This window comes from Melospiza melodia, chromosome 4, assembly GCF_035770615.1.
Source record: "Melospiza melodia melodia isolate bMelMel2 chromosome 4, bMelMel2.pri, whole genome shotgun sequence".
Classification (NCBI taxonomy): domain Eukaryota; kingdom Metazoa; phylum Chordata; class Aves; order Passeriformes; family Passerellidae; genus Melospiza; species Melospiza melodia.
The window spans coordinates 97,022,752-97,047,911 of record NC_086197.1 but is presented as its reverse complement, the minus strand read 5'-3'; the positions used below and the strand labels follow the sequence as shown (position 1 = coordinate 97,047,911).

Sequence of the window (25,160 nt, the reverse complement as noted above, 5' to 3'; positions counted from 1 at the left end):
AGATAGGTTCAACTCATCAGGGCAGTGCTACCCAGTGCTGATAAAAGCAATTCAATCCATTCACAGGGAGTTATCTTCAGGTTACAACCACACATAGGAACAGCCAGGGTCAGGCCATTTAACTCAATGTCCTGGCACTGTAATAATGCCTGCAGAACAGTTTCAAGAAGAAAATAAGCACACAGAGGCACTTTGCTTCATACACTCTTTCCACTATACACTCATCCTCAAATGATTTGTGCCACATCAACTTCCTGAAAGATGAATTCTCTAGGCTTAACAGCTCCTCCTGGCTTTTTGTTCTATTCATTTGTTCCTACATAAAATTTGATGGCTTTCAGATCTTGTGCTCCATCAGTTCCACAGTTTAGCTCTGTTCTGGGGGAAACCTCATAATTTTGCTTTATTTTGAATTTGCCACTTGAAAACTTCACATCATTCTCAATTTTTCTGATACTGAGAGACTGCAAACACAAATGAAGAGCACTTTACCCCCTGCATATAATTTGTGGTTTTACAGGCAATTGTCAAACCGTCTGTCAGCCATCTCCTTCCTCCAGCTGAGTTCTAATCTTTTTTGTTTACTATAAAACAGTTCAATAATCTTGATCATCCTTGATTTAGGATGGGGACATGAGCTACACAACAGTTTCAAAAAGTAGATCATAATATTTAATTTTAATTTGCCTATTTCTTTTCATTATAGTTCTGTTTCGTGTTTGGGATGTTCATGAGCACTAAAGTGAACCAATCTATTTCTGAACTACTTAATTCCAAGATTTCTTTGCTGAAAGGCAACACTCCATTCATAACCCACCCATTTATATAAATTTAGCTTTTTTTTTTTTTGTTATGTGCATAACTTTATACTCACAGACATTATTATATGTTATTTTTACAACTGTATATTCAGTTTCATAAGGTCCTGCTGCAGATAGCCCTAGTTTGGCTGAATTGTTTTAACACCCTTACCCTGAAGTCTTTAACTCTTATCAGCAAGCTCTGTCTTTTCTGTTTGCCTCAATTTCCCCTTCTCTCAATTGCAGCCTCTCTTCTGTTTCTTATCTTTTACCCAATTAAAGACAATAACCATAAAAGCACCTTTCTTTTCTACGAGCCTTTGCTAAGGCACTTCGTCAAATGCTTTGGAGACCCAATTTGATTTTATCCCTTGGAGCTTTCCTTCTTCTGAAGCTCAGGATATCCTTTCAGAAAAGCCATGCTGAGACTGCCTCTCAATGGCATATTTATCCATATATCTTTGTGCATTTCTCATTACACGTTGTGCATTTTCTCCCTTCAGTAGCCTGAATCCCTTTAAAAAAAAAAAAAAACAAACAAACAAACAAAAAACCAACTCCAACCTCCCCCCCCCCAAAAAAAAAAAAAAAACAAAAAACCCAACCAAATAAAAAATAAAACCAAAAATAGAAGCTGTTTGAGTGCAATTTGACTGTTTCCAGAGCTCAGTTTACCAGTCTGAACAATCAGCCTTTTACCAAAGTTCTGTGCAACATGCTCACCATAGAGATGCATTTCAAATTATCCTTAAACTGCTGCCAACTACTGAGGTACAGAGCAGAATCCATGGCCTGGGCAAAACTGAGAAATAGGAGGAGGAAACGGGAAGGAAGAAATATTATCTGAACTACAGAGGATTCATGCAAAGCAAAACCACCGCTTACTACCTATCTAGGATATGTTAAAAAAAAAATCTTTGCATTGATCTTTTGCTTTTATTCAGGGCCAAGCTGGCCCTGAGGTTGCAAGTAAGTCAGAAAAAGAAGACCAAAACTCAGAGAAGCTGTAGAACTTACTTGAAAAGCTGCATCTTGCTGCAATATCCCCAAACCTGAAGTTGACACTGGCAAATGGGCCACAAAGATGTATTTTTGAAGGAATAGTTTGCATTGCCTCAGTCTAGTTACAGTCCTTTATGTAATACTCCACAAGTTACAAGGCAAAGGACATCAGGACATTTACCTCTGGTGATTCATTCAGTTGTGTTGCTCCATCAGTAACAAATTACATTTTCTACACTCTGAGTATTTAATTTTGATAAAACATTATTCATTTCAACACTAGTTTTTTCATTAACACCAAGAATTCCGTGAACGCCCGACAGCACTGTTAAACTTTAGAAGTTTTAATGAGTAATTTCTTCATACATATGAGAGATTAAGGTCATTTATATGCTCCAAGTCCAAAGTGTTTGCACAAGTTGTAGGGATCCACGAGGGGAAGAATCTAAGCCACATACATTTTCCAAACCAGACCTGAATAAATTCACTTTTAAGCCACTGAAATATAAAGAACCTCTGTTGTGGAAATAAAAAGGCCGTATGATATAAAGCCACATGGGAAGTGTTGAAAGAGGAAGCTTGTAGATCAATAATTCTGTAAGAATAAAGAGCACAAGCCCTTCTTGATAGGCTGCAAAGTTTCCTCTACAACCCTGGTGACATCCTCTGAACAGGATAGGGAGAAGGTGGGTAGAAACCTGGTTTTCTATGTAAAATGTCTAGGATTCTGTGGATTTCTTTTTTCTTCTGAAATGGCATAAAATGTTCCTGTAGAAGAATGTGGAGATACCAAATTCGATCCAATCAAATGGTATCATTTAGACAAAGTCTGTGCTTCAGTTTGATCCTGATCTTTTAAAACTTTCAAAGCTCTTTGTAATATAAGCCCTTTTGAAATGTGTTCCAAAGCTTATTAAAAAATACATAGCTCTTCCAGAAATACCAGAATGCCATGGTTTCATCTTTGTGAAATACTTCACTTCTACATTGGCTTTTGTACTAAAACTCAATCTTGCATAACTTCTATGACTGCATGTACATGCATTAGCACAAATATTTAAAATAAGGAAACATCAGCTTTCATCTACAATATTCCCCAGGGAAAACCTGTGACTGATTTCAGCCACAAAGCTAAAACTCCTAAGAATTATTAGGAAGGTAACTGGAGTACAAGACTCCCAAATGGCTGCCCTGCAGATGTGGAAATATAGTTGTGGAAAGCTTTTAAAGTGAGGGAAAAAACAAACCTTTGGTTAAGGATCAGGTTGGTGCTGTAGAAATTTCCTAACAGAAAAATTATTATGCAATTATTATATGTATATATAAATTATTATGTAATTATACACACAAACGTGTTCAGATATGTACAAAATGTTAGGGTGGGATGATTTTTTAAACTGTTTTTATTTTGGGGAAGGAGAGATCCTTCAAAGACTGGTCAGGACTACCACAGTAATAGGAGAAGCTGATGGTTGCAATTACTGCTCTTCTATCAGTTTCTCTGGGTCTGGATTGAAGGCACCTGAGACAGCAGTTCATGTTCACACTCAGGTGTTTATTATTTCTGATCAGTAAAACAGTCTCACTGCTGTGAGTTCAGCAGCTTTTCATTAGAAGGCACAGAATGGCCAACAATCTCTTGGTACAAGGTCTTTTCAGACTAAACTATCCAGTTAAGAACTGCCACCTGGATTATTTTCCCTTTTAACCCAATAACTGATCCCACAGAGCTGCAATGTGGACTTTTCTGCCCAATCACAAAATGCCACCCAAACCCATGGAGAAGGAGGAAGAAGCAGCACGAAGAGGAAACCCAGGACAACACCCTGTGCCCTCCATCTTGCTTCCATCCTCTACATACTAAAAATCCCAAAACCTCAATTTTTCACCCAGTGACACACCTACACTGCTCTCTATAATCTATTTCACACTTTTGTGGGTTCCAGTCTGTCTTGAAGTCTGGGAAACTTTCTCCATGGATGAGGGTCAAAGTCAGTGCTGCCCTGGGGGTCAGGGCACCCCAGAGCAGACACAGGAATATTCCCAGTGCCCTGGGCTTCCAATCTTCCTTTGGAAAAGGAGGAAGAAGGATTGTTTGCAGAAACAAAAAGATTAAAGCAGCATGGTCTGACTCCTCATGAAGAGCTGGAGTGGGATGCAGGGTCTCAAGTGTGAAAAACACCAATCACTTGTTTTCAACGTTTTAGAAGTTTACTAGTAATAAAAGGGTTATAAAAATAGCAATATAATTAGAGTAATAGTAATTTGGACAATTTGCATTAGGACAGTATGAGGCAATAGAAACAAAGAGTTATGGACAGTCTGGGTACCTCTTTCTGGGCAAAATAAGCCCAAAAAAGGACCCACGTTAACAGAGGATTAACCCTTAAAAGCAATAACCTATTGCATATTCATACACCTCATACATGATGCATAAATTCCATTCAAACACAGGATTCTGTCTGGTCACTGTCAGCTTCTTCCTCTTAATCCTGACGGCGTCTCCAGGGCTGAGTGAGGTAAGAAGTTAGTTTCTCCTGATAAAAGAACAACAAATTCTCTTTCTCTGAAAGATTTAGGTGTCCTGTGGCTGCTATCTCAATGAGAGTCCTTTTTATTCAAAAAAAAAGAACCCTACATAGCATAGTTTCTGTTTTAACAGTTTGTTATAACCTAAAAGTATATTTACCACACTACTTCAGAAAATACAGCATAACTTTCTAACACAACACATACAATATTTATTTGAATATTTACGAAAAGCCAATCATAAAGCACGCATTTTTCGCACAGGGGATGTGCTTTTCAGAGCAGCAGGATCTTTTTGCGGCAGCACCTTTGCCCGGTGCTCCTTTCCTCGCTTCTGTTTTCTCTGTTTTCCACCTCCCCGGCCGTGCCAGCCCCGCTGTGTGCGGGCTCTGCTGTAAAACACATGAGCAGAATCTGGGTGTAAAATAAACCCATTAGCAGAATCTGGGTGTAAAATCCCAGCTAAAAAGGCCGGGAGGAGGTAGGAAGAGTTTGTCGGGAATGCTGAAGGGCTGAAAGCCTCAGCACAAAGAGCACGGACTGCGCAATTAAACCTCGCAAAAAGAAACACCACAAACCAGGAGATAAAAGGGAAAGCGGCCACACAACATCTGACAAGCGGGGAAATGCTGGGAAAAAGGCTGAAAGGGAAAGGTCTGCATGCATGAGAGTAATTGGAACGAAACAAACACATCTCCCCCCGTTTCGTTCCCACCCCCTAAACCCAGCATTTTACGCATTCCTCCTAAACAAGCGCTTTGTGAATGTGTCACTTATTTCTGCCCGGAGAGGCAAGAAAAACATCGGGCTCCGGGAATTAACCAAGAACAGAGTTGGTTTCCAACATTTCTTGCAGCCTTTTGTTTTCCAGCCACTCACCTCACCTCTGCCTGCTCCGGGCGGCTTCCAGAAGGTTCTGGGCGGTTGCACCTCGTCAGGGCTGCCGGCCCGGCCCGGCCCTGGGAGAATGGGACAGACTTCCCTCAAGAGACATCTCTATCATTACACAGCCCTACAAAGGCTTTTAAAGGGGTCCAGGTGCTCCAGAGCGTGGAGGAGGCACAGGGCAGACAGCAGCACCTAACCCACCCCAGCTCGCCCTGAGCCTTTGGCATCTCATGTGAATCCCCACCTCTCACCAAAATCAACGCCATCATTCCCCTTTTAAAGGGAGCACCACGAATCCTAGCTGGCCCATTTTTCCCATGTAGTACGGCTCCTAAAGTTACGTCTTTATCCCCCACTCAGCCCTCCTTAAAAATTGGTGGGAAAGTGAGGAAACAGTATTTTGTGCAATTGAGGGGGGAAGAAGAGAGTGGAGGATAAATCTCCACTCGGGTTCACAGAATGACAGAAGTATTTAGGTAGGAAAAGACCTTTAAAATCATTGAGTCCAATCATTACCTAGCACTTCCAAGTCCACCACTAAACCATGCCCTTGAGTGCCACATCCACACTTGTTTTAAATAGCTCCAGGGATGGTGCCTCCACCACCGTCCTTGGCAGCCCATTCCAATGTCTAATCGGTTTTTCTGTCGAGAAATTCTGCCTAGTGTTGAACCTAACCCTGCTGTGGTGTGGCTTGAGGCCGTCTCCTCTCATCCTGTTGCTGGTTGCCTGGGAGCAGAGCCTGATTCCCTGGTCTGGCTACACCTTTCTGTTGAGGACTTGTAGAAACTGATAAGGTCTCCCCAAGCCTCCTTTCCTCCAGGCTTAACATCCCTCAGCTGCTCCTCGCAGGACTTGTGCTCCAGACCCTTCCCCAGTTCTGTCACCCTTCTTTAGATTACAGAGTTTGACATGTAATGAATGATAAAAGCCACTCAGCTGAGCATCTGGAAGATTCAATGCAGAACTGCTTGGTTTCATTATAAAAACAAAATTGTTACTTAAACCCACTGACCTAATGGTTGTGTGGGTTTGATGATGTAAACATTTGGGTCCAAAAAAGCCTTTTATTTCCAAGTAGTAGAATTAAATGGTGAGAATTGATGTGAAATCTTGAATTTCTCTGATGTTCCTGGAATAGCTTTGGGGTGCCTGGAGAAAAGGAGGCAGTGAGGCATCTGGGCTGTGCCCAGGTGGAAATCCTGCTTTCCCAACTTCCCAAGTGCAGCCTGGCTGCCTCGAACCCTGCCAGCCCAGAGAGGGGCAGAGAAAAGCTGCTCAGCTTTTTGGCTCCAACAGCACTCTATAAAAAGCTCAACATCCTCTTTGTGCTCTAAAACTGCACTGTGGTTCACCAGTCTAAATTAAACAGAGCCTAAAAAGACTTCAGAAAGAAGTGCACAAAAAAAAAAAAAAAAAAAAAAAAACAAACCAAAAACCAAAAACCCAAACAAAAAAAAAAAAAAAAAACAAAAACGAAAAAAACCAAAAAAAAAACAGGCAGGAAATTTCAAGCTGTTTTCCAGGTCCCACTCACCAGGAATAGGACTCGGAGCAAATAGCGGGTGCCAAAAAGAACACAATAAAAGGTGTGTTTGTGCTTGAGCATGAGACATCCCCACCTGCCCTCCTGGTTTTGCAGGGACATGGGCTCCATGCTGGTGCTCCCAAGGAGCTGGTGACCCCCCTGCTGCCATCCCCGACCTGAGGAATTTCACTTCTTCCTGTGAGGAACCGAGGGCACCACAGGGAATATTTCTGTGTCTGCTCTGGGGTGCCCTGACCCCCAGGGCAGCACTGACTCTGACCCTCATCCATGGAGAAAGCTTCCTGGACTTCAAGACAGACTGGAACCCACAAAAGTGTGAAATAGATTATAGAGCAGTGTAGGTGTATCACTGGGTGAAAAATTGAGGTTTTGGGATTTTTAGTGTGTTATGGATGGGAGCAAGATGGAGGGCACAGGGTGTCATCCTGGGTTTCTTCTTCACACTGCTTCTTCCTCCTTCTCCATGGGTTTGGGTGGCATTTTGTGATTGGGCAGAAAAGTCTGCATTGTGGGCTCTTTGGGATCAGTTATTGGGTTAAAAGGGAAAATAATCCAGGTGTCAGTTCTTAACTGGATAGTTTAGTCTGAAAAGACCTTTTACCAAGAGATTGTTGGCCATTCTGTGCCTTCTAATGAAAAGCTGCTGAACTCACAGTAGTGGGACTGTTTCACTGATCAGAAATAATAAACACCTGAGTGTGAACATGAACTACTGTCTCAAGTGCCTTCAATCCAGACCCAGAGAAACCCACAACTGGTACCCCAGCAACTGGGACCCCCACATTCCTGGTTCCTCCTGGTGGCCACAGAGGGACCCTGACTGCAGGACCAGCATGGCCTATGGTGCTCAGTTATGAATCCAGAGCTTCTGTGAGCAGTAAGAGACCCCAAACTTATATATTTCTATAGGAGATCCACCACATTCCCCAGAAAAGCAGTACTCAGTGGGAAGTGGCGCCTGCTAGAAAGCATGCAGCAGCACAGATGCTTTTTGGCAAGCACATTTCTGGGCATGCACTTCCTCAGCAGGTGAACTGGTAATTAAACTACCCTTAATGACTGGTAACCAACACATAAATGCATTCCCATACATAGATATTGCTCCAAATCCCAGTCATAATACTTAGTCTGAGATAATGAATTCCACACTAAATTACCCCACAGTAGCCATGTGATTTTTCTGTGAATTATTCTGTGTTTGAGGAGGCAGCTTTAACATATAATTGTGGTGAATTAGGCTTGGTGAGGGATTACAGCAGCCTCAGAATCTCTTTGTTGGGCTGAGCATGAGATCCAGCTCCTCTAAGAGATGCTTTAATGTGCCAAGATCAATACTAGAGGGGCAGAACTGAGAACAGATGGGCCATGAGGGCCAAGTTCTGCTGGTAAATCAGTCTGGTAATGACATGCCACTGATGTCACAGCTGGCACTGGCCCTCTGAAGGCTAGAGCAGCCAGAGGTGTGGCAGCCAGAGGAGCAGAGATGGAGTCCAAGGGGTAGCAGTGACCTCTGAAGAGCCAGCTCGGAGACAGACATGTGGTTTAGGGATATGGACTCTACTCTCCAGCCTGACTGACAATCAGTCATCCAGAAAGGGAACAAGGGGATGAGTGTGTCCCTTGAAATCTTTGAACAATTAAAAAAAACCCATTCCCTTCATTTTGACATCTGCCACAGGGCCAAGATTCCTTTATTTGCACTGCTTTTGACACTCTCTAAACTGTGTATGGTATCACATTGTGAGCAGTAACTAAGCCAAAGTACTCCTGGTTAATGAATGGCAACTAGTCACTGAAACTAACTGGCCATGAGCCACCTACAGATTAAAATTATACCTCTCCTAGTTTAACAGATGTAACCAGACATTGCTGTGGGGTTTTTCCTTTCAAATTAGGAAGTGCCAGTTCTTTCTAGACAAGCAACTTTGGTCAAATTAAGTTTTTAGGGTACTAACTGGTGCACAGCACCAACACAACACCTCAACAACCATTTAAAAGCTTTCCTTTGCTCCTCTCCTGTGAAAATCCTCAACAATGAGCCACAAGCTTGCAAAGCACCACGGAATGGTAAACCTGCTTATCAGGCCACTTTCTAGGATACACAGAACTCACGGTCATATCCTTGAGCTAGACTAAAACCCTGCTCCAGGATCTAGACACATGCTCTTTTTCTCCTGAAGTTTCACAGTTATTTCGTCATGGGAGGTAGTTTCCCATGTAACCGAAATTTTGTATTTTGTTGTGCTGTGTCCGAAACTGGAACTTGAAAAACTAGGGGGATGCTTATGTAAAAGGTTTGTTGTAAAAAAGGGAGGAAACCTTTCCATTTAAGATTAATCCAAGCTCCTATTTACTGTAAAAGTCACAACAGTGTAAGATAGCCAGGCAGTAACACCCTGTACTCCTGACACTCTGGGAAGGAAAACTTGTCCAACACTTGTCAACAGACTTTCTTAAAATGTGCACACGAAGACACAAAGACAAATTATAGAAAAAGGTTCCCATTTATTCAAGGTATGACAAGGATATTTACAGTATTCATTTGCTCAGAGTAAGATCCATCCTTATGAGTTTTAAAGCAGCAATTATAAATTACATTTAAAAGGGGAAACATTCCAAGCATGTTTCTGTTAGAGATATTTTTACAAGGACAGAAACACTTTAAGGCTAAGTTGTTTTGACCTTTGCTGCCACCCGCATTTATCTTGGCAAAACCATCTCAAAAACAACGTTACCTTGAGGGATAGACTATGCTAAATTCAACATACAATTCTGTTCCCTCAGATGCTTTCCACAACAGTTCACATGTGACAAAAAATTGACTTGATTTAAAACAATGAATTAAATATAACTGAGATGACCTGCCTACACCCCGGCTTCTCAGAGGCAAAAGATCATCCACAGCCACACAGGAACCACCTCTAAAAGACACCATCATCATTTCTTGTTGATGAAGGTACTTCAGCTTACCAAGCAAGTTGCTGCAGCCAGAGATCCACAGTCCTGTGGTGCAATCCACCTTTTCCATCACATTATTTTTCAAGAAAGAAGCACAAAAACCTTCAGGTAGCTGATTTCTAAGGTGAGCACTGTCTGCTTGAGACAGCAGTTGGTTGCCACAGCACAGCCTAGTGCCCTACCACAGCAAACAGGAGCTGGCTGAGCTGCTGGAGTGTTATTCTGTAGTCATTGGAACACACCACAGAGCTATAGAAGCAGTTAAAATTGGGTTATCTAAAATGCTTTATCTCTTGAGGTAGAGCCAACAATTGTATTCACTCCTGTTTCTAAACTGTAATGCACATGCCATCAAGAAAATATAGCAATTTATAAAATAAACCCACTGATTTTTCAGATGTTATTAATTGCAAAAAACAGGTTGGGTTTTCTTTCTGAATAATTTTGTGCCTGTTTTAGAAGGAAGCAAATTAAATATTGATAATAGCAGATTGTGGCTATTTATACAGTTGTAGTGAAAAAACCCCTTGTTTTATACAAATAAACTTCACAGCAACTTTCAAAAGGGTTGGTATACGAGGATTTTTAAAGTTAAAACTAACATTAGAAAACTCCAATTTTAACTGCATAATAATAATAAAAAAAAAAAAAAAACAAAAAACCAAAAAAAACCAAAAAACACACCCCCAGTCATTAGACCTTTAGGCTACATAGCTACCTTTAATACTACATTGGGTAATTGTTTCAGGAGTACATGAAAGGGAAAAGAAAATGAAACAGAACAGAACCCCCTGCCTGCACAAACACAATTCACTGAACAAGGATTGGTAGGTGAGGACACTGTAACTGAGACTATTGCAAGTGCACAACATTTAACACCCCAACAGGAGCAGAAATGGGACCTGGGCATTAGGAGGGGACATTTATTCCAGGTTAGCCAAGAATCCTCAGTAACAGCAAAGCTGCTGCTGTAACCAGGAGCTCTCTGAAGATAACCAGCTAACCAGTAACACGTTACAAACACATGGAGATTGGCACTTGATCTGTAGTCAGCCCCAGTCACTCAGCAGTTTTCTCCCCACAGACTCACATACACAGAGCTTTAAGTTTCCATTTTATTACCGTAAAAAATAAAAGTCAATTCGTAGTTCCAGAGTAAACAAAGAAAGCTTAGTTTCAAACTGGTTAAAAACAAAGCTCCAGGTTCTGGTAAGTTACATGTCACAGGGTTCACATCAGCACCTCAGCCTAATGCAGTTTTTTGTGAACTAAGCGTATTTCACAGAGTTTGCACGTTAGTGACAAGGGGCTACATTCTCATCAGGATGCACATGGAACATGGCTCAAGGAGAACAACCTGGAAGGCCTGCAAGTCAGCTTCCAGAGTTCCCCAATGAGCTCTGCATGTTCAGAACCAACATTTAAGACCAAAGTTATTAAAGATTGACCTTTTGCATATTCCGAAATGGAATCAACTAACATTTGGCTTTGAAACATTAAGATAACAATGCTGTATTTCAGCCACATATTTACAAAAATGTTTACAACAGAACTGTGTAGGGTTTCCTTTTTATTGTCATAATACACTTATAGATGAATAGTCATCTTAACCTTCATGCAAAGATGCATCTCTTGTTACACAAGAAGTTTCCTGTTTGATTTTTTTGCACTCTGAGGATAGCAAGCAGAGGGTTGGGTAAGTTTGGGTCACCCTTAAAAATGTAGGCCTGTTTGCTCCACTGCACCTTCAAAATAAGGAGGTAAAGAACAGGCACCGTTAATTCCACAAGGGTTCATTGCCTCTAGCATGTTTTCCAAAACCAACAAAAATAGTCTTGAACAGTTGTAACAGGGGTTATTCCATGACTTTCCCCTCTTCAGTTTACTTCTTGAACTCTGGAGTTACTTTTCTAGAAGCACACTTGCTGAGCTTCTTTTCTAATGTATACTGTTGACTATACATTTTAAATTAAACTGTTATGTAAAGAATGTAACAAGCTTTTTCCTTTGTACACAACTTAACCTTTGTGCTGAGTATTCTTCAAAGGGATTTTATAAATAATACAGTAAAAGTTTAGATCAGTCTTCCACCCTCTCGTCATTATACCATGTTGTTGCTTTCTCCAACTTTATCTACAAGCTGTGGAAAAGGAGACAAAAAGGTTTTAGGTTGATGACATTTATGTAGAGGGAAGCTGCTCTCAAATACTGCTTGCTACTTGCACAGTTAGTATGTGACTGGAAATGAGAGTCAAGTAGTACTCACCGAGCTCTCATGGTTTAGGTTTGTGAAAATCAAAATTCTTACAATTGCAATTGTGTTTCTGCATAACATGTTTTTCTCATATAGACATTAAGAGTGCAGCATGAAGATGCAACAGAATGAGAAAGGAAATACAAGAATGCAGATAACACTGCCAGCTTAATGGTTGAAACAAAACAATACAGTCTCAGCCACACATGCATTAGTAGACCAAGGAAGATATTTCAACTGACCATTACTGTGGATTCTCTTCTGAGCCTACGTAGGCTTTGAATAAAACATTAACAATTATCTTTTAAAAACAAGATTTAACCCCGTTATGATCAAATTAAATATGATTAGGATCAATTGACAGATGAAACATTCAATTGATCATGAATTATGAGCCACAACTTGGCCTAACTGTGAGACTGGAACAGATGATCTGGAAACTCATTTTTAAAAAACAGCCTGTATGCATCTAAGTTATTCCCACTATTAAGTTTCAGCACTAGCTATTAAAACTGTTGCTTTCAAAACTAGTGTTACAAATGCTTGTGTTAAAATACATAAATAATTTAGCACAGTAAAAGCAGTTGACTGAAACACCCTAGTTTAGCATCCTTCTGTTGTCTTCAAATCCTCAGCCATTTGGTTTAAAAATGGAAAACTCAATTTGAAAAAACCACAAATCTATAGTAATAAACAGATGTGGCCTGGTGCAGTGGACCTCAATAAATGTATCTGATGAATGACTATGCAAGCTGAGAGTTTCTGGGTTCACCATACGAGCTGCAACATAACATTGAACTCCACTCTTTGCTTTTAGAGGCCACTTTTCCTAAGTTCAGCCAAATACTGCACCAAGTACGGTGCCCTCCTCATTGTACAACAGGAGAGGAAGAGGATTCACCTGTGTGGTCAGCCAGGGCCAAGAGGGAAGCAGAAGAACCCCAGCATTCCCTCACAATGCAGGACTCTTCCCACTCCACTGCCCACGAGCAGGGGCAGCTCCTGCCAACACCTCCTTCTGTCCTTTTACCTCTAGGAGTGTCTCCCTGGGAATCAGTGGGATGTGCATAGTGCAAGAACAGTGCAGGAATGCATTTGAAGTCATTGCTCCAAAGTTCTATTTGCTTTATTTTTGATGCATTTCTACAGGTGCTATATCAGTGGAATGAAAACCAGAACATGCTGCAGTTGTTGCATGAAGTACCAAACTTACCGAGCTTATACCAGGTAAATTCAAGAGATACCCAAGAACTGGAACTCTTCTAATAAAGCCAACCACCACAGGAAAGAACCCCCTTTAGGTAAAACATCAGAAGATTGTATTAGTTTTTGTAATTAAGCTTTCCTCATATTGCTGTAACATGAAAAAAAAATTTAATTTAAAAAATTTTTAAACCAAGATTACATAAAACCTTGCAGCTTGTTAGCAGCACACTTGTTTACCAAATATATCAGTATACATTCATCAGAGTAAAGAGAAAACCAGGAATGAAATGGTGTATTTTTAAATGGATTTAGTTTTCTTCATAGCTGGCAACTCTCAGTCAACTCATCAAAAAATAACTCAAGTGAGAATACCTAATTTAGTCTGCAAAATGGATTTCTCAAAATTAGCATACATATTTTGAGATAATTCCTCTTTATGTTATAGAAAATACATTCAAGACCCAATGTAGAAACAAGTGAAGTTAGTTCTGAGTAATTAAAGCCATGGATGATACTCTTACATTAACTAAAGAAAATGAAGCATGACAGAGTTGTGCATTCATTTATTTCCCAAACTGAAGTCAGTGGTTTGAATGGTGGCCCTGTGGATCTTCCCTGGCAGATGCTCTGGTGCAGCCCCTGCACTCTCCACCTAACCTCTGCAGCAGATAACCAAATTTTCTGTGGCAGCATCTCAGCTGTCTGCAGGCAGCTGCTGGCATTCCCAGCAATCCTGTGCTCAGCATTCCCTGCATGGAATAAGGATTAATGTGCAATGAGGCCTCAGTCACAGTGAAACTGTGAAATTTCACAAGTCATCATCCTCTTCACCACCCTGCTAAGAACTATTAACTGGGTAATATCCACCAATAAGGGGGGGTTTGGAGTTTTGGTGGTTTGTTTGTTTGTTTGTTTTGTTGTTTTTTTTGGGTTTTTTTTTTTTTTTGGTTTTTTTTTAAGACCAGTTCACTTCATTTCAGCAGCCCAGTAAATTGTGAGGCAGGGCACACAAATCACTTGTAACAGATTAAAACAACTGCTGTGTCCAAGAATAAGGAACAGTCAGTGCAGCAGGGTCAGACATAACTCTGCAGGGCTGTCATCTGAACAAGGCTCCAAAAGCACCTTAGATTACAACAGCTGTCCCATAATAGCAGGGCAGTTTTCTGCTATGCAACCAAGCAGCAGGACCCTGAGGAACAGTAGAAAATGGTGCTTGAGGAAAGACCTCATTTGTAAGATTTTCAGAAGGGAGCAAGTTGCTGACAAGAGGAGGATGGTTGAACGGAACAAGGCTGAAGCAAAACAAAAAGCTTTGCTTGAAGTAGTCACTAGTCAGCCTTGTAGCAAGGGATTTAGATTCTATCAACTAATGAGTCCTGGAAAAGATGGTCACAGAATCATGGAATCAAGGTTGGAAAAGCCATTTAAGATCATTCACGCCAAACCACTGGTCTCCAGATGCTTTAAATTAAAACAGATCAGCTAAACATTAATATCTGGAATTATCCATCCCTTGTTGATTCCCTTCAGGCTAAGGGACAGTCCTGGGGATAATTATTGATCTTTTATAAACCTCTCAACAGTGTTTTACCTTGCAAGCACCACTAGATAATCCATAACCACACCTGCCTAGACAGACTCACTTATAATTCTTTTGAGATCTTTTAAAGGAGGGTGTTCTGTTGGAAACACATTCTACTTGCTGTGTACAGGCTGATTAAACCAAGCAAGAAGTGACAGTGTATTCAGTGGAATACTGAGATTATCACAGCACTTACAGTGACAGGATTCAGAGTAACACAGAGCAGAACAATAAGAAATACATTAAAGCCACTAATTTAATTTTCTGAAATTTCACTGTCTCCAGTAAGAGCCAAGTTCAGACTGACTTTTAAAATAAACATTTTATCTGAACTAAATATCAGATTAACATACAATTTTACTGGGTACAAAAAGAACTCCATGAGAACAATGGTTTCACTGTGATTAACAGGACCGGTGTTATTGAGCCATTCACAGAACACTTCAGGGTCTGAAACTTGATCAATAACCATTAGTGGAACAATCTGCATCTGGAGAGAGGTCCAAGAACAACCAGAAGCCTCTCTTTCTACTTTTTTTGCATATTTTTTGCTTTGTTCTGTAGGGAAGCATAGAACTTCAACCATGGAAATAAAGATAAAAATATAGATATCTATGAAGGTTGTAACAGGTAAAATTCTTTCACTATTACAGTTACAGTTATGAAGAACTTAATTGACACATTGTGAAAGTTATAACATGTTTCAAGATTGCTGTTAAAAAAATAGAATTTCCATTTTTCCTTAACTCAGTCTAGATACTGCTAACCCAAACAAGCAGTTCTGAATCCAAGGCACAATTGTAATGAAATACGGCAGAAAACAGCTTTTCCCTGGGCTGCCAAAGTGATGAAACGGTAAGGTTACAAACCTAGGATGGTTGTATCTAAATATTTTGCCCCATTTGTCAAAGAAAATAACAAATTCCCTACTGAAATGAGGACCAAGTATCCCTTTTCCATGAGGAGATATTGAAACTTCATACTGCTAACAATTTGGGCTCCCACACATTTTGAAGCTTTACAGTTCTTTGGTTAGACATCAGCATTATGAAAGTCACTTTGGTAAATGCCTCAGCAACATTATCAGCTTTGAGTCCTGGAAAAATACTTACCAACCTGTAAAAAAACAATTTCATTTAAAATCTGTCCAAAAGGAACATTTAAAGGATGCTGCTTTGTCAACTCTAACACAAACACTACACAATACATTTATTCCTAGATAAACTAACACAAAGTTGTTTTCAAACAAGACTTACCTGAACAATAGGAAGAACCCATAAATTTCCAGGATCATTCCTACTAAAGGCCAGCCAATGAGAACTATGAGCACACCACCCAGGAAGAAGCCTGTTGCTTTCATTTTGTGTTTTTGAAAGAAGAATCTGAATGTTCTTTCTAAACCGATAACAAAAGACAAGCCAGCCACAAATAAAACCTAGAAAAGACAAAACCAAACCAAAGAAAGAAAACAACTAATTATGTTCCCAAGTAGAGTATGTAAACACACACATACATATTTTATAAAATTACACTGCCTTTCTTGCACAACTTCTGTTAATACCACGAGACAGTTGGTGAGAATGAATTTATTACTGATTTTCTTTTATAAGGTCCATCTTAAAGCACTTGTATCTCTCAGCTGCTTGAAAGTAAAGGGTCTATCCTTTTAACATACCCAAGACAGAGGATCTGCCCTGTCAAAGCTTTACCCACAGGTGGTGCTGAAGCTCAGTCCTCCTGACAGCAAAGGTTCCTAACAGGGTTAGGAACCTTGACCTAAAGGTTCCTAACCACACATAACAGCACCTCTGCTCTGTGCCACTGACATCTTCAACCGCTTCTGCTGATCTACTCACAGTGCCAAGCCAGAGAAGGAAAAAGCTGAACAGTTGTTTTTTACTGTGCAGAGTCTTTTTATTGTTTATTTATTTGTTCCAGTATAGACTGAACACCAGAACACCAGTCTCAAGTAGTTAGAACTACTTCTGGTGTCCTGTAGCAAAAGGACTTGGAATTATTGTAACAACATTTTTGCTCAGAAAGCAATAGTATCTCAGGTTTTACTCAAGATTGTTTTACTCACGTTTAAGTTTTGGATGCCATTTAACAAATCAATTTCTTAGAACTTCCTGCCCTTTCTGATATAACTTTTTTTTTTCTTGATAAAAACAATTCTCTGCAAGGATACAGTACCTTTTCTTGCATTATCTTTGGTTACCACATAGCCTGTCATTGTCTCTTCCTACCTACGTTTTCATTTTCCCTAAACAGGATCTCATATTTCCACCTTACATTAGAAAAAGAAAATAAGCATTATTTCATTTTCCACTCTCCCACTGCACACTTGATCTGATGGTTCATAAAAATGCTTCAACAAATTCAGATACACTGTTTTACATTTCCCTTCAGGGAATCTCAGTGTTTGAGAAGGAAACTGATCAGTTTGGTTGCAGACTTTTAGGCATCAGCAAAAGAAGGGCTGAACCTCTCCCAGCCAGGCTGTGCTTTGGCTGGCGCAGGTGAGAACAGCAGAGGCACAGAGACTGGCACATGCAGGAAACACCCTGGCATTTGATATTTGGATTGGAAATTTCCTGTACCAGAACTAGGACTTATTTTCTGTGCTGCTTTAAGTGACAACTTTGATTTGGTAAAAGCTGCAGATACTGAATCTCTCTTTTATGAAGGAGGTCTGGCTCTTCTAATGCCAGAAGTGCCAGCAATTCATATTTCTTTCTTTCCTCCTACAGCACTGCAAAACTACATTTGCTAGCATGTACTTAAAAGATTTTTATCCAAATAGATAGTCAAATTGACAGTGATCTCAGAGGACCACAAAATATCACATTTGCAGCAGCATAACTGTGGAACAAGCTGCTTCTTGTCTACCAACATCCCACAGGCCTGACCCACGGTGATATTCACATCAGTGTGAGCTGTTCTAACCTCAAGCAGCAAAAATTATTCACTCCTATCACTGAGCACTCCTCTTTTATACCAGATCACCACAGTAATCTTTGTCATTCAGCTTCAAACTGATAACATGATGTTCTATTTTGAGTTTATCTTTAATAGATCACATACTTGATTCTAAGCACTGCAGAAAAGTCACTTACATTTCCAATAGCCAAAAGAGCTTTGTCAAAGAAGAGTATCATTCCAAAGAAGAGGAAAAACACTCCAAAGCCTGTTAGTCCCATTCCAATCTCTGAAAAAGAAACAAATTTAGGCATGTAACAAAACATGGTACCAAGAAAAGGTCAGGGATAAAAACTGGGGAAAAAATTAGAACATCCACTCTAAAGACATTTTAAATTTAGGAACTTCCTTGACTGTACAAATATTATAAATCTTGTAGACCCCAGTTACTTCAACAGACAGATCTTTGGAAGCTGTTTATCAACAAAGGCCATGTTTGGAACTGGAATTGAATGCAACCATATACATACATACATGCATACATACATATAGGAAAGACATATATCCGTTTTGATTAATTGCTATCTTGGAGAACAGGATTATTTGTAAATTAAAGGATTGTTTGATAATGAAACTTTGTTTTCCAGATTAGATCAGTTGGTCAGAACATGGTACAAATAACTCCAGGGTCGGGGTTTGATTCCCATGTTGGTCATTCACTGAAGGGGTGAATCCTTGTGATTCTTCTCTTTTAATTCAGAATACTCTGGGATCTGCAGATCTTATCCCATTATCTTTCCCATAGTAATGTAAGTACCCTGGTCCTCTCCATGCTCCTGAAACGTCATGTTCCATCTCCCATGACTTGCACAGCATTTTCTAGATGGAACAGAACTTGGATGAATCCTGCAGGATTTTTCCGAGTAGCACATGTGCTGACAGCTATCAAACACTAGCCTGGGGCTCCAGACAATTGCCAGTTTTCACAAAACTGGTAGATACTAAATATTGAGGGATTAATGTTCAATTATAATTTCCATGCTTCATATTTAATTTTTATTAATTAAATGGTAGATTTACATTACACATAGGTACAATATCACTAGACTGCTAGTGCTGTATAGCAGTTCCATTTTATGAAATTTTTCATTTTATTATCTTAACTTGCAGATTTTTCTAAAAATACCTTTTGTACTTAATTTATTTGCTTAAATTATGGACTGGCCAGTGCTGGGTTAACAGCTGGACTCAATGCTCTTAAAGGCTTTTTTCCAGTATAAACAGTTCTATAAACTTTGAGTTCTGCAAAGGATGCTCAAGAAAAACTGGGAAGCCAAGAGTAGGATGGAAGGTTTGTAGGAGAAACAAACGTCAAGTAAGGATTAAAACTACCATTTCACAATAGTATCTTGAAGACTGCTATTAGAAATACATCCTGCTTTTAATTTTAAATCTCTAAAGCCTTCCTTTGACTCTCACACAGATGAATGGCAGAGAAAAACCAGGAACAGCAGCAACAGGGCTGCAAACACATGCATTTATTATTGTTTTCACTGTGACCAGACACAGTAACTGACAGGTTTGTAAATTGCAAAACAAAAACAGCTTAGCAAAAGCCAACCTAATACTATGCCTGTATATATGCCCGTGTATTTTGAAGTTCCAAGTAGTTTTGCATAGCCTGTCCTGAAACAAACAAAAACCACAAAATCCACAATCACATCCCTCACTGCTGCTGTGGGCCAGATCTGCCTCTATGGATTTACACTGCACTCTGTTGATGCAGTTGGTCATTTGCTGTTGCTTGATGAACTTGGGAGTAAAGGAGGATAATTATGCCTGTTTTAGGACTTCTAAGTAGTTATTGGAAATAAATTTCAACACAGCTCAGATTGGTTACAGCAACATTCCATTCCCCAGACTTCTCTGAGGCCTTGCCTTTAGCAAGGCTGTTAGGGCTGTAGTTGTGTGGCATAGGCTGCCACTTTAAACTTTCACTGTGAGCATTTTAACACCCCACAATTAAAAGCACTAAGTAACTCGATCCAATCAATTTACTACAGGCACTCTCCGTACTGGTTTACAACGAAAAACAGAATTGCAAATTGTATTTTCAATGGATCTGCTGACTGAAGGCAGTGTAACAATTGCAAGTGCCCTTTTCTCCAGTACTCTTTACTTCAGAAGAGCAGAAACAATCTGCATTCTGGAAGGAAAACACTTGGAGGCAGGACTCCAGAGGAATTACCAGCTGCCAGCAAGATAAATAAGCAGTCCTGGAGGTGAGTATTTGCTCCTCCCCAGGCACAGCTCAAGGTGTGGATGTGGGCAGGAGGCAGAGCCACCTCCCAGCAGCTGCGGCAATTCCCTCTCTGACACCTCTGCAACCACCCCAAACCGGTTTGGAAGCACTTCTGCCACAACGGGCTCTGATTCACTGCACAAGTCACCCGTGTGCTCTGCTTAGTGGAGGAAAAGGGAAAAAGAGAAAGGAATATTATTCTCATTATCCCAAAATAACTGCTGGAAGAAGATGAATGGTCCAGGACTATTATCCTCCAGTGCTGACATCTCAGTTACTGCCTTGATTTGGAGCAGGATTTGTAAATATATTTAACTACACTTCTCAGAGGAAGGAAAAGAAAAAGTGCTGGCATTTTGTAGAAAATCCTTTCAACAACTAACGATGAATATTTATAGAGGGAGCAAACTATTTTAAAATGGTTTCTCCTGTGCCAGAAGAGCTTTCCCACGTTAGTCAAATACAACATATCAACGCCTAGAAATGCAGCAACACACACTGGTCAGGTTGTATTTATCCTGGATAATTATGATTTCCTGAGACAAGGGAGCAAATCATCATCAGTTTCTCCAGAAATTCCATAAGCTGTGCAAGACTACTGCAGCACGGTGTACAAACAGCTCAGCAGATTTTAAGATTCAAACTTAAGATACATTGCTTGTGAAAGATTAGGGCAGACAATACACATCTCAAGTCTTTTATAGAGCATAATATAGTGCAAAATGAAATGTAATTGTGTGCTATAGGCTTTTAGAAGACAAAACCTAATATAGCTTATATTCAATGCATAACTATTATTTTGCTAGCAGTATTTTTTAGTATTGAAAATTAAATTTGGGAAAACCTAAGTGAATTCTCTTGCAATTACTGGTGGTTTATAACACCATTCAATGCACCACTTAAAATTACCTTCTAGACTGCAGATGCAGAATTAACTTTCCAAACATCAGCAGTGGTTCACTCCAGGTATTTTTCAAACTATTCCACCAGTGACTCTATGGCTAACTCTATATTTTTCCAGACAGCAGTGAATTTTAAAATATCCAATGAACTATCTTCAGAATTTCAGAAAAACGGGAAAAAAAACCACCCTGAAAACCACTAAATGTCAGAGTGTTTTATTTAGTACTCCTGTCTCTGACAGTTACAACCAACAGTCTTAGCACTGGAAATAGCTGAAGGTCCCACATGAGGAACCAAGCAAAATAAAAACAGTGAGTCTCCTTCTGAAGAGATTTTTATCTTTTTGTCCAATGAATACTCCAGACTGGAAGTTAAGAGCAAAAGCAAAGCCCACAAGGGTTTAATCAATCAGAAAGCTAAAAGTTAACCCCAAGGCTTGGTACTCATCCCAGTAACAGCACAATATCTGAGTATCTCAGATATTGAGATATTTAGCAGCTGAATGCTGCTAAACTCTGCTCCCTGTCTTCATCATTGGCCTTAACTGGCTCTCCAGTACCTTCATTTCCAGTATCTTGCTATAAAGTTATTTTAACTTCATTTTTCTAGATTTTTCACACCCTCCTTCATAACTGATGCTGTGGTGCTTTACAGGCAGGCTCATTTCCTTCTGTGGCAGTCATACCAGAAATGCACCATAGATGAGATGGTCATTTAAATCACAGGCCTGTCATTGTCCTTTACCCCGCAGCTTAAGCTGTTATCAGGGAATCACAATGGTTAGGGTGGAAGGATCCTCTGGAGATCGCCCAGCCCAACCCCCCTGCAACAGGTGACAAAGGAATGTGTCCAAGTGGCTGCAGAGAGGGAGACCCAGCCCCTCCCTGGGCAACTGTTCCACGGCTCTGCCACCTTCAGTGCAAGGAAGTGATGGCTCACACAGAGATTAAACTCCTTGTACTTCATTCACTTCATGGCCATTGCTCCTTGTTCTGCCACTGGCACCACTGAAAACACCTGGCCCCACTCTCTTGTCACCCATCTGGGAGATTTACATGCAGAAATGGGATCCCCTCTCAGTCTATTCCAAAATAAACAGGCCCAGCTCCTAGTCCTTTCTCTTTAGGGATGCTCCAGAGCCCTCATCATTCCCGTGACCCCTTCCAGCAGCTCCCTGTCCCTGCTGTACCGGGAGTCCAGCAGTGCACCCAGCCCTGCAGGTGTGCCCTGGCTGGGGTAGTTCAGAGGAGCAGGATGGCCCCTGAGCTCCTGGACACAGTCCAGAGCACCCTCAACACCACTGGTGCTCCTGGCTAAGGACACACTTAGGAAGTGCTTTACTTTCATTTCTTCGGTCTCTATTTCCAAGCACTTTGGTAGAAACAAAACTATGGCCACATACAAATATTTTTGCTTTTTTCCACTTCAGTGTCTCGGCCTCACTTTGAAGCCCCCTCAGCATCACCTGCAGACTTTTGAGTGGTACCACCAAGAACAGCACAGCAAAGCTCTTTACTGTCTAGGTAATTAAGTGGTTCCAGACCACCGACGTCCAGAGGGAGGCACGCGAGAAGAGCGTAGCTGAGTGTTACTTTGTTTATCGTTCAGCTTTCATTCATTCATTCTCTCACAGTGCTCAGCCGAGGTGCCACGGGCACAAGCCGACAAACCCTAACAAACCCAGGCTAGGTAACAAGAAGAAATGTTCTCCTGTAACGCTACCCTGGCACTGGGTGCCCAGAGCAGCTGTGGCTGCCCCTGGATCCTTGGGACGCTCCCGGTCAGGCTGGACGGGCCCTGAGTAGTGCAAGGTGTCCCTGCCATGGCTGAGACGATCTTTAGGGTCCCTTCCAGCCCCTCCGCACGGCAGCACGGCACACCGAGCACTCGCAGCCCCGGACGCAGGCCGGCCGTGCTGGCAGAGCTCTCCCAAGGCCGGGGTCCCGCCGAGCGCTGCCCCGCCGCTCTCCACCCCCTTCCCACCCGTTCTCCCCGCCAGCCGCCGCTCCCGCCGCACCGGGGCCGCCGCCGCGCCTTTCACTGCGGGGATGCGGCCGTGAGAGCTCCCCCGCCGGTGTCCAGCGGCCCGGCCGGACCGTGCCCGGCCGCTCCCGGGAGGCCCCGCCGCGGACAATGGCTGCGGCCCGGCCGCCCTGGGAACCCCCGGCCCCCGGCGCCCCCAGCCCCGCAGCGGGCGGCCCCTCCGCGCTTCCCCGGCGGGAGCGGCGGCAGCGCTTACTCTGCGTGTCGGACAGGGAGATCATGGTGACGGCGGCACGGGCGGGAGCGGCACGGGCGGGAGCGGCACCGGCGGCGGCGGCCACGTCTTCCGGAAACACGCACCCCGCCGCATGAGAGCCGCCCGCCCATTGGTCGCACCGGCCGCCAATCAGTAGCCGCCTTGTACGGCCGCGCGGGCGTACCGCCCCGCCCACGGCCCGCGACCGGCGCTGATTGGCGGAGAGGCGGAGCTCGCGCCGGGCCCCGTGCGCCAGTGGCTAAGGGCGCGCGGCGGAAGGGGCGTGGCCGGCGCGCAGCGCAGGTGGGAGCGGGGCCGCGGGGCGGGAGCCGCGAGGGATCAGGGATGAGGGATAAGAGATAAGGGATAAGAGATAAGGGATGAAAGCTAAAGGATGCGGCACCAGCCCTCGGGGCAGCTGTGCGAGCTGTCGGCCGAGCCACGGCTGAGCCCAACGCACGGGAGGACACGGCTGCGAGGCGCTGCTCCTACTCGCCCTGGCGGCCTCGGTCCCTTCCTCCGTCCGTCCATCCATGGATCCATCCAGCCCCGTCCGCAGCCCCGCCGAGCAGGGGCTTCCAGCCCGGCAAGCGCCGTGCCCGCGGCTGGCGTGTGGGCGCGGGATGCAGGGAATACCGCACTGTAGACGCTCACTGTGGAAATCTGGATGCCATTCACACTGTCACAGTCCCACACTGTGAATAGTCCCACGCTGGAGCAGCGTACCCAGGAGGTGGGGGAGTCGCCGCCCCTGGAGGTGGTTAAGAGGCGTCTGGGTCTGGCCCTGGGTGATGCGGAAGTGTTTTATTCACACATCAATTTTATTATGTATTTCGTCCTCTATTTATAGGAGCGGGGAAGATGCTTGTTATGGTGGAATCAGCTGGTAGTGAGGAATTTTTCCCCCAGTATTTATTGTAATGCTGAATTTAATCCCTTTCACCTTCCATTAGACTTTGTTTCCATCTATGTAATAAATAGTTCATGATGCAGTAACAGAAAATATCAATCTCTTTAGTTTGGTGTTATTAAGGTACAATGTGACAAAAACCGTTGTTCAAATAATGACCCAATGAACTCAATTCCACGTTAATTTCACTGATGATTATTCAAAGTTGAACCCCTCCTCTAAACCTAACAGCATTTCACTTCCTCCTAACAGATCCTCTGGGTGTTATGGTGGCTGCCTTTCTAAGGGGCACAATATAATGTGTCCAGGCTTTTCTGTAAAATAAGCTTTGAAGAGATCAAAATTGGCAATGGGCACCTGGTAAGCGACTGGTCTACCTTAGAGCATTCCTCTTGCAGGAAATGTATGACTTGGTTAAACTTCAACTTGGGTTCATTTAGTGGCCTGGTGAGCTGTGGCCTTGGGAATTGGTTGGGAGTTTGTATTTATCTATTTTGCAGAAGGGAAAAAGCAATTGTCACCTAGTGGAGCTTCTTTATGTGAGCAAATTAAATTAACCAGTGCTTAAACTGTTACACCCACAGCTCTGGTAATGAAGAATCTCCTGCAGTAAATTTGTTCTAAAGTTGAGAAGGTTTACTTAAATACATGTTAAAATATATTTCATTTTATATTTTCTTTTTAGTGACAGCTGTTTGGCTAAATAAGATATCCTAAAGATAACATTCTTTACTCTCCAAAGATGAGAGCTGTTGCAGGTGATCCATAATTTATATTCCATATGTTCATTTAGGTAACAAGACACAAACACATCATGTTACTGATTGTTATTTGCAATAATGTATACATAAAACATTTTGTGGGATCTCTGCTATTATACTTAAGATTTGAAGAAAAAAAAATCTTTTACTGGATAGCTTTTTATTTCTTAGGTGAAACTAAACCAAAATGCCCCATCCCTGGAAGTGTTAAAGGCATGGTTGGATGGGGCTCTGAGCAAACTGCTCCAGTGGCAGGGGAGTTGGAATGAGATAAGCTTTAAGGTCCCTTCCAACCCAAGCTATTGTAGGATGAAAATCAAGATTGTCAAGGAAATTACTTGGTTTTCAATATTTT

The 25,160-nt window shown here is 42.0% G+C and overlaps 1 protein-coding gene across 2 annotated transcripts; it reads right to left on the bottom strand.

Annotated features, from left to right (window-relative positions):
• Positions 1 to 9,253: 9,253 nt before the first annotated feature.
• On the bottom strand, positions 9,254 to 23,226 carry GOLT1B (golgi transport 1B). 2 transcript variants are annotated; one of them, XM_063155704.1, is made up of 6 exons: positions 23,135 to 23,226; positions 17,888 to 17,979; positions 16,028 to 16,206; positions 13,194 to 13,275; positions 12,223 to 12,256; positions 11,756 to 11,866 (listed from the first exon to the last, which is right to left on the bottom strand). In XM_063155704.1, exons 1-5 carry the CDS (start codon positions 23,157 to 23,159, stop codon positions 12,248 to 12,250), a joined length of 387 nt encoding a protein of 128 aa, XP_063011774.1. In that variant the 5' UTR covers positions 23,160 to 23,226; the 3' UTR covers positions 11,756 to 11,866; positions 12,223 to 12,247. The 2 variants fall into 2 exon arrangements, with proteins under 2 accessions (XP_063011773.1, XP_063011774.1); XM_063155703.1 differs by lacking the exon at positions 12,223 to 12,256 and having other exon boundaries at positions 9,254 to 11,866.
• Positions 23,227 to 25,160: the final 1,934 nt, after the last annotated feature.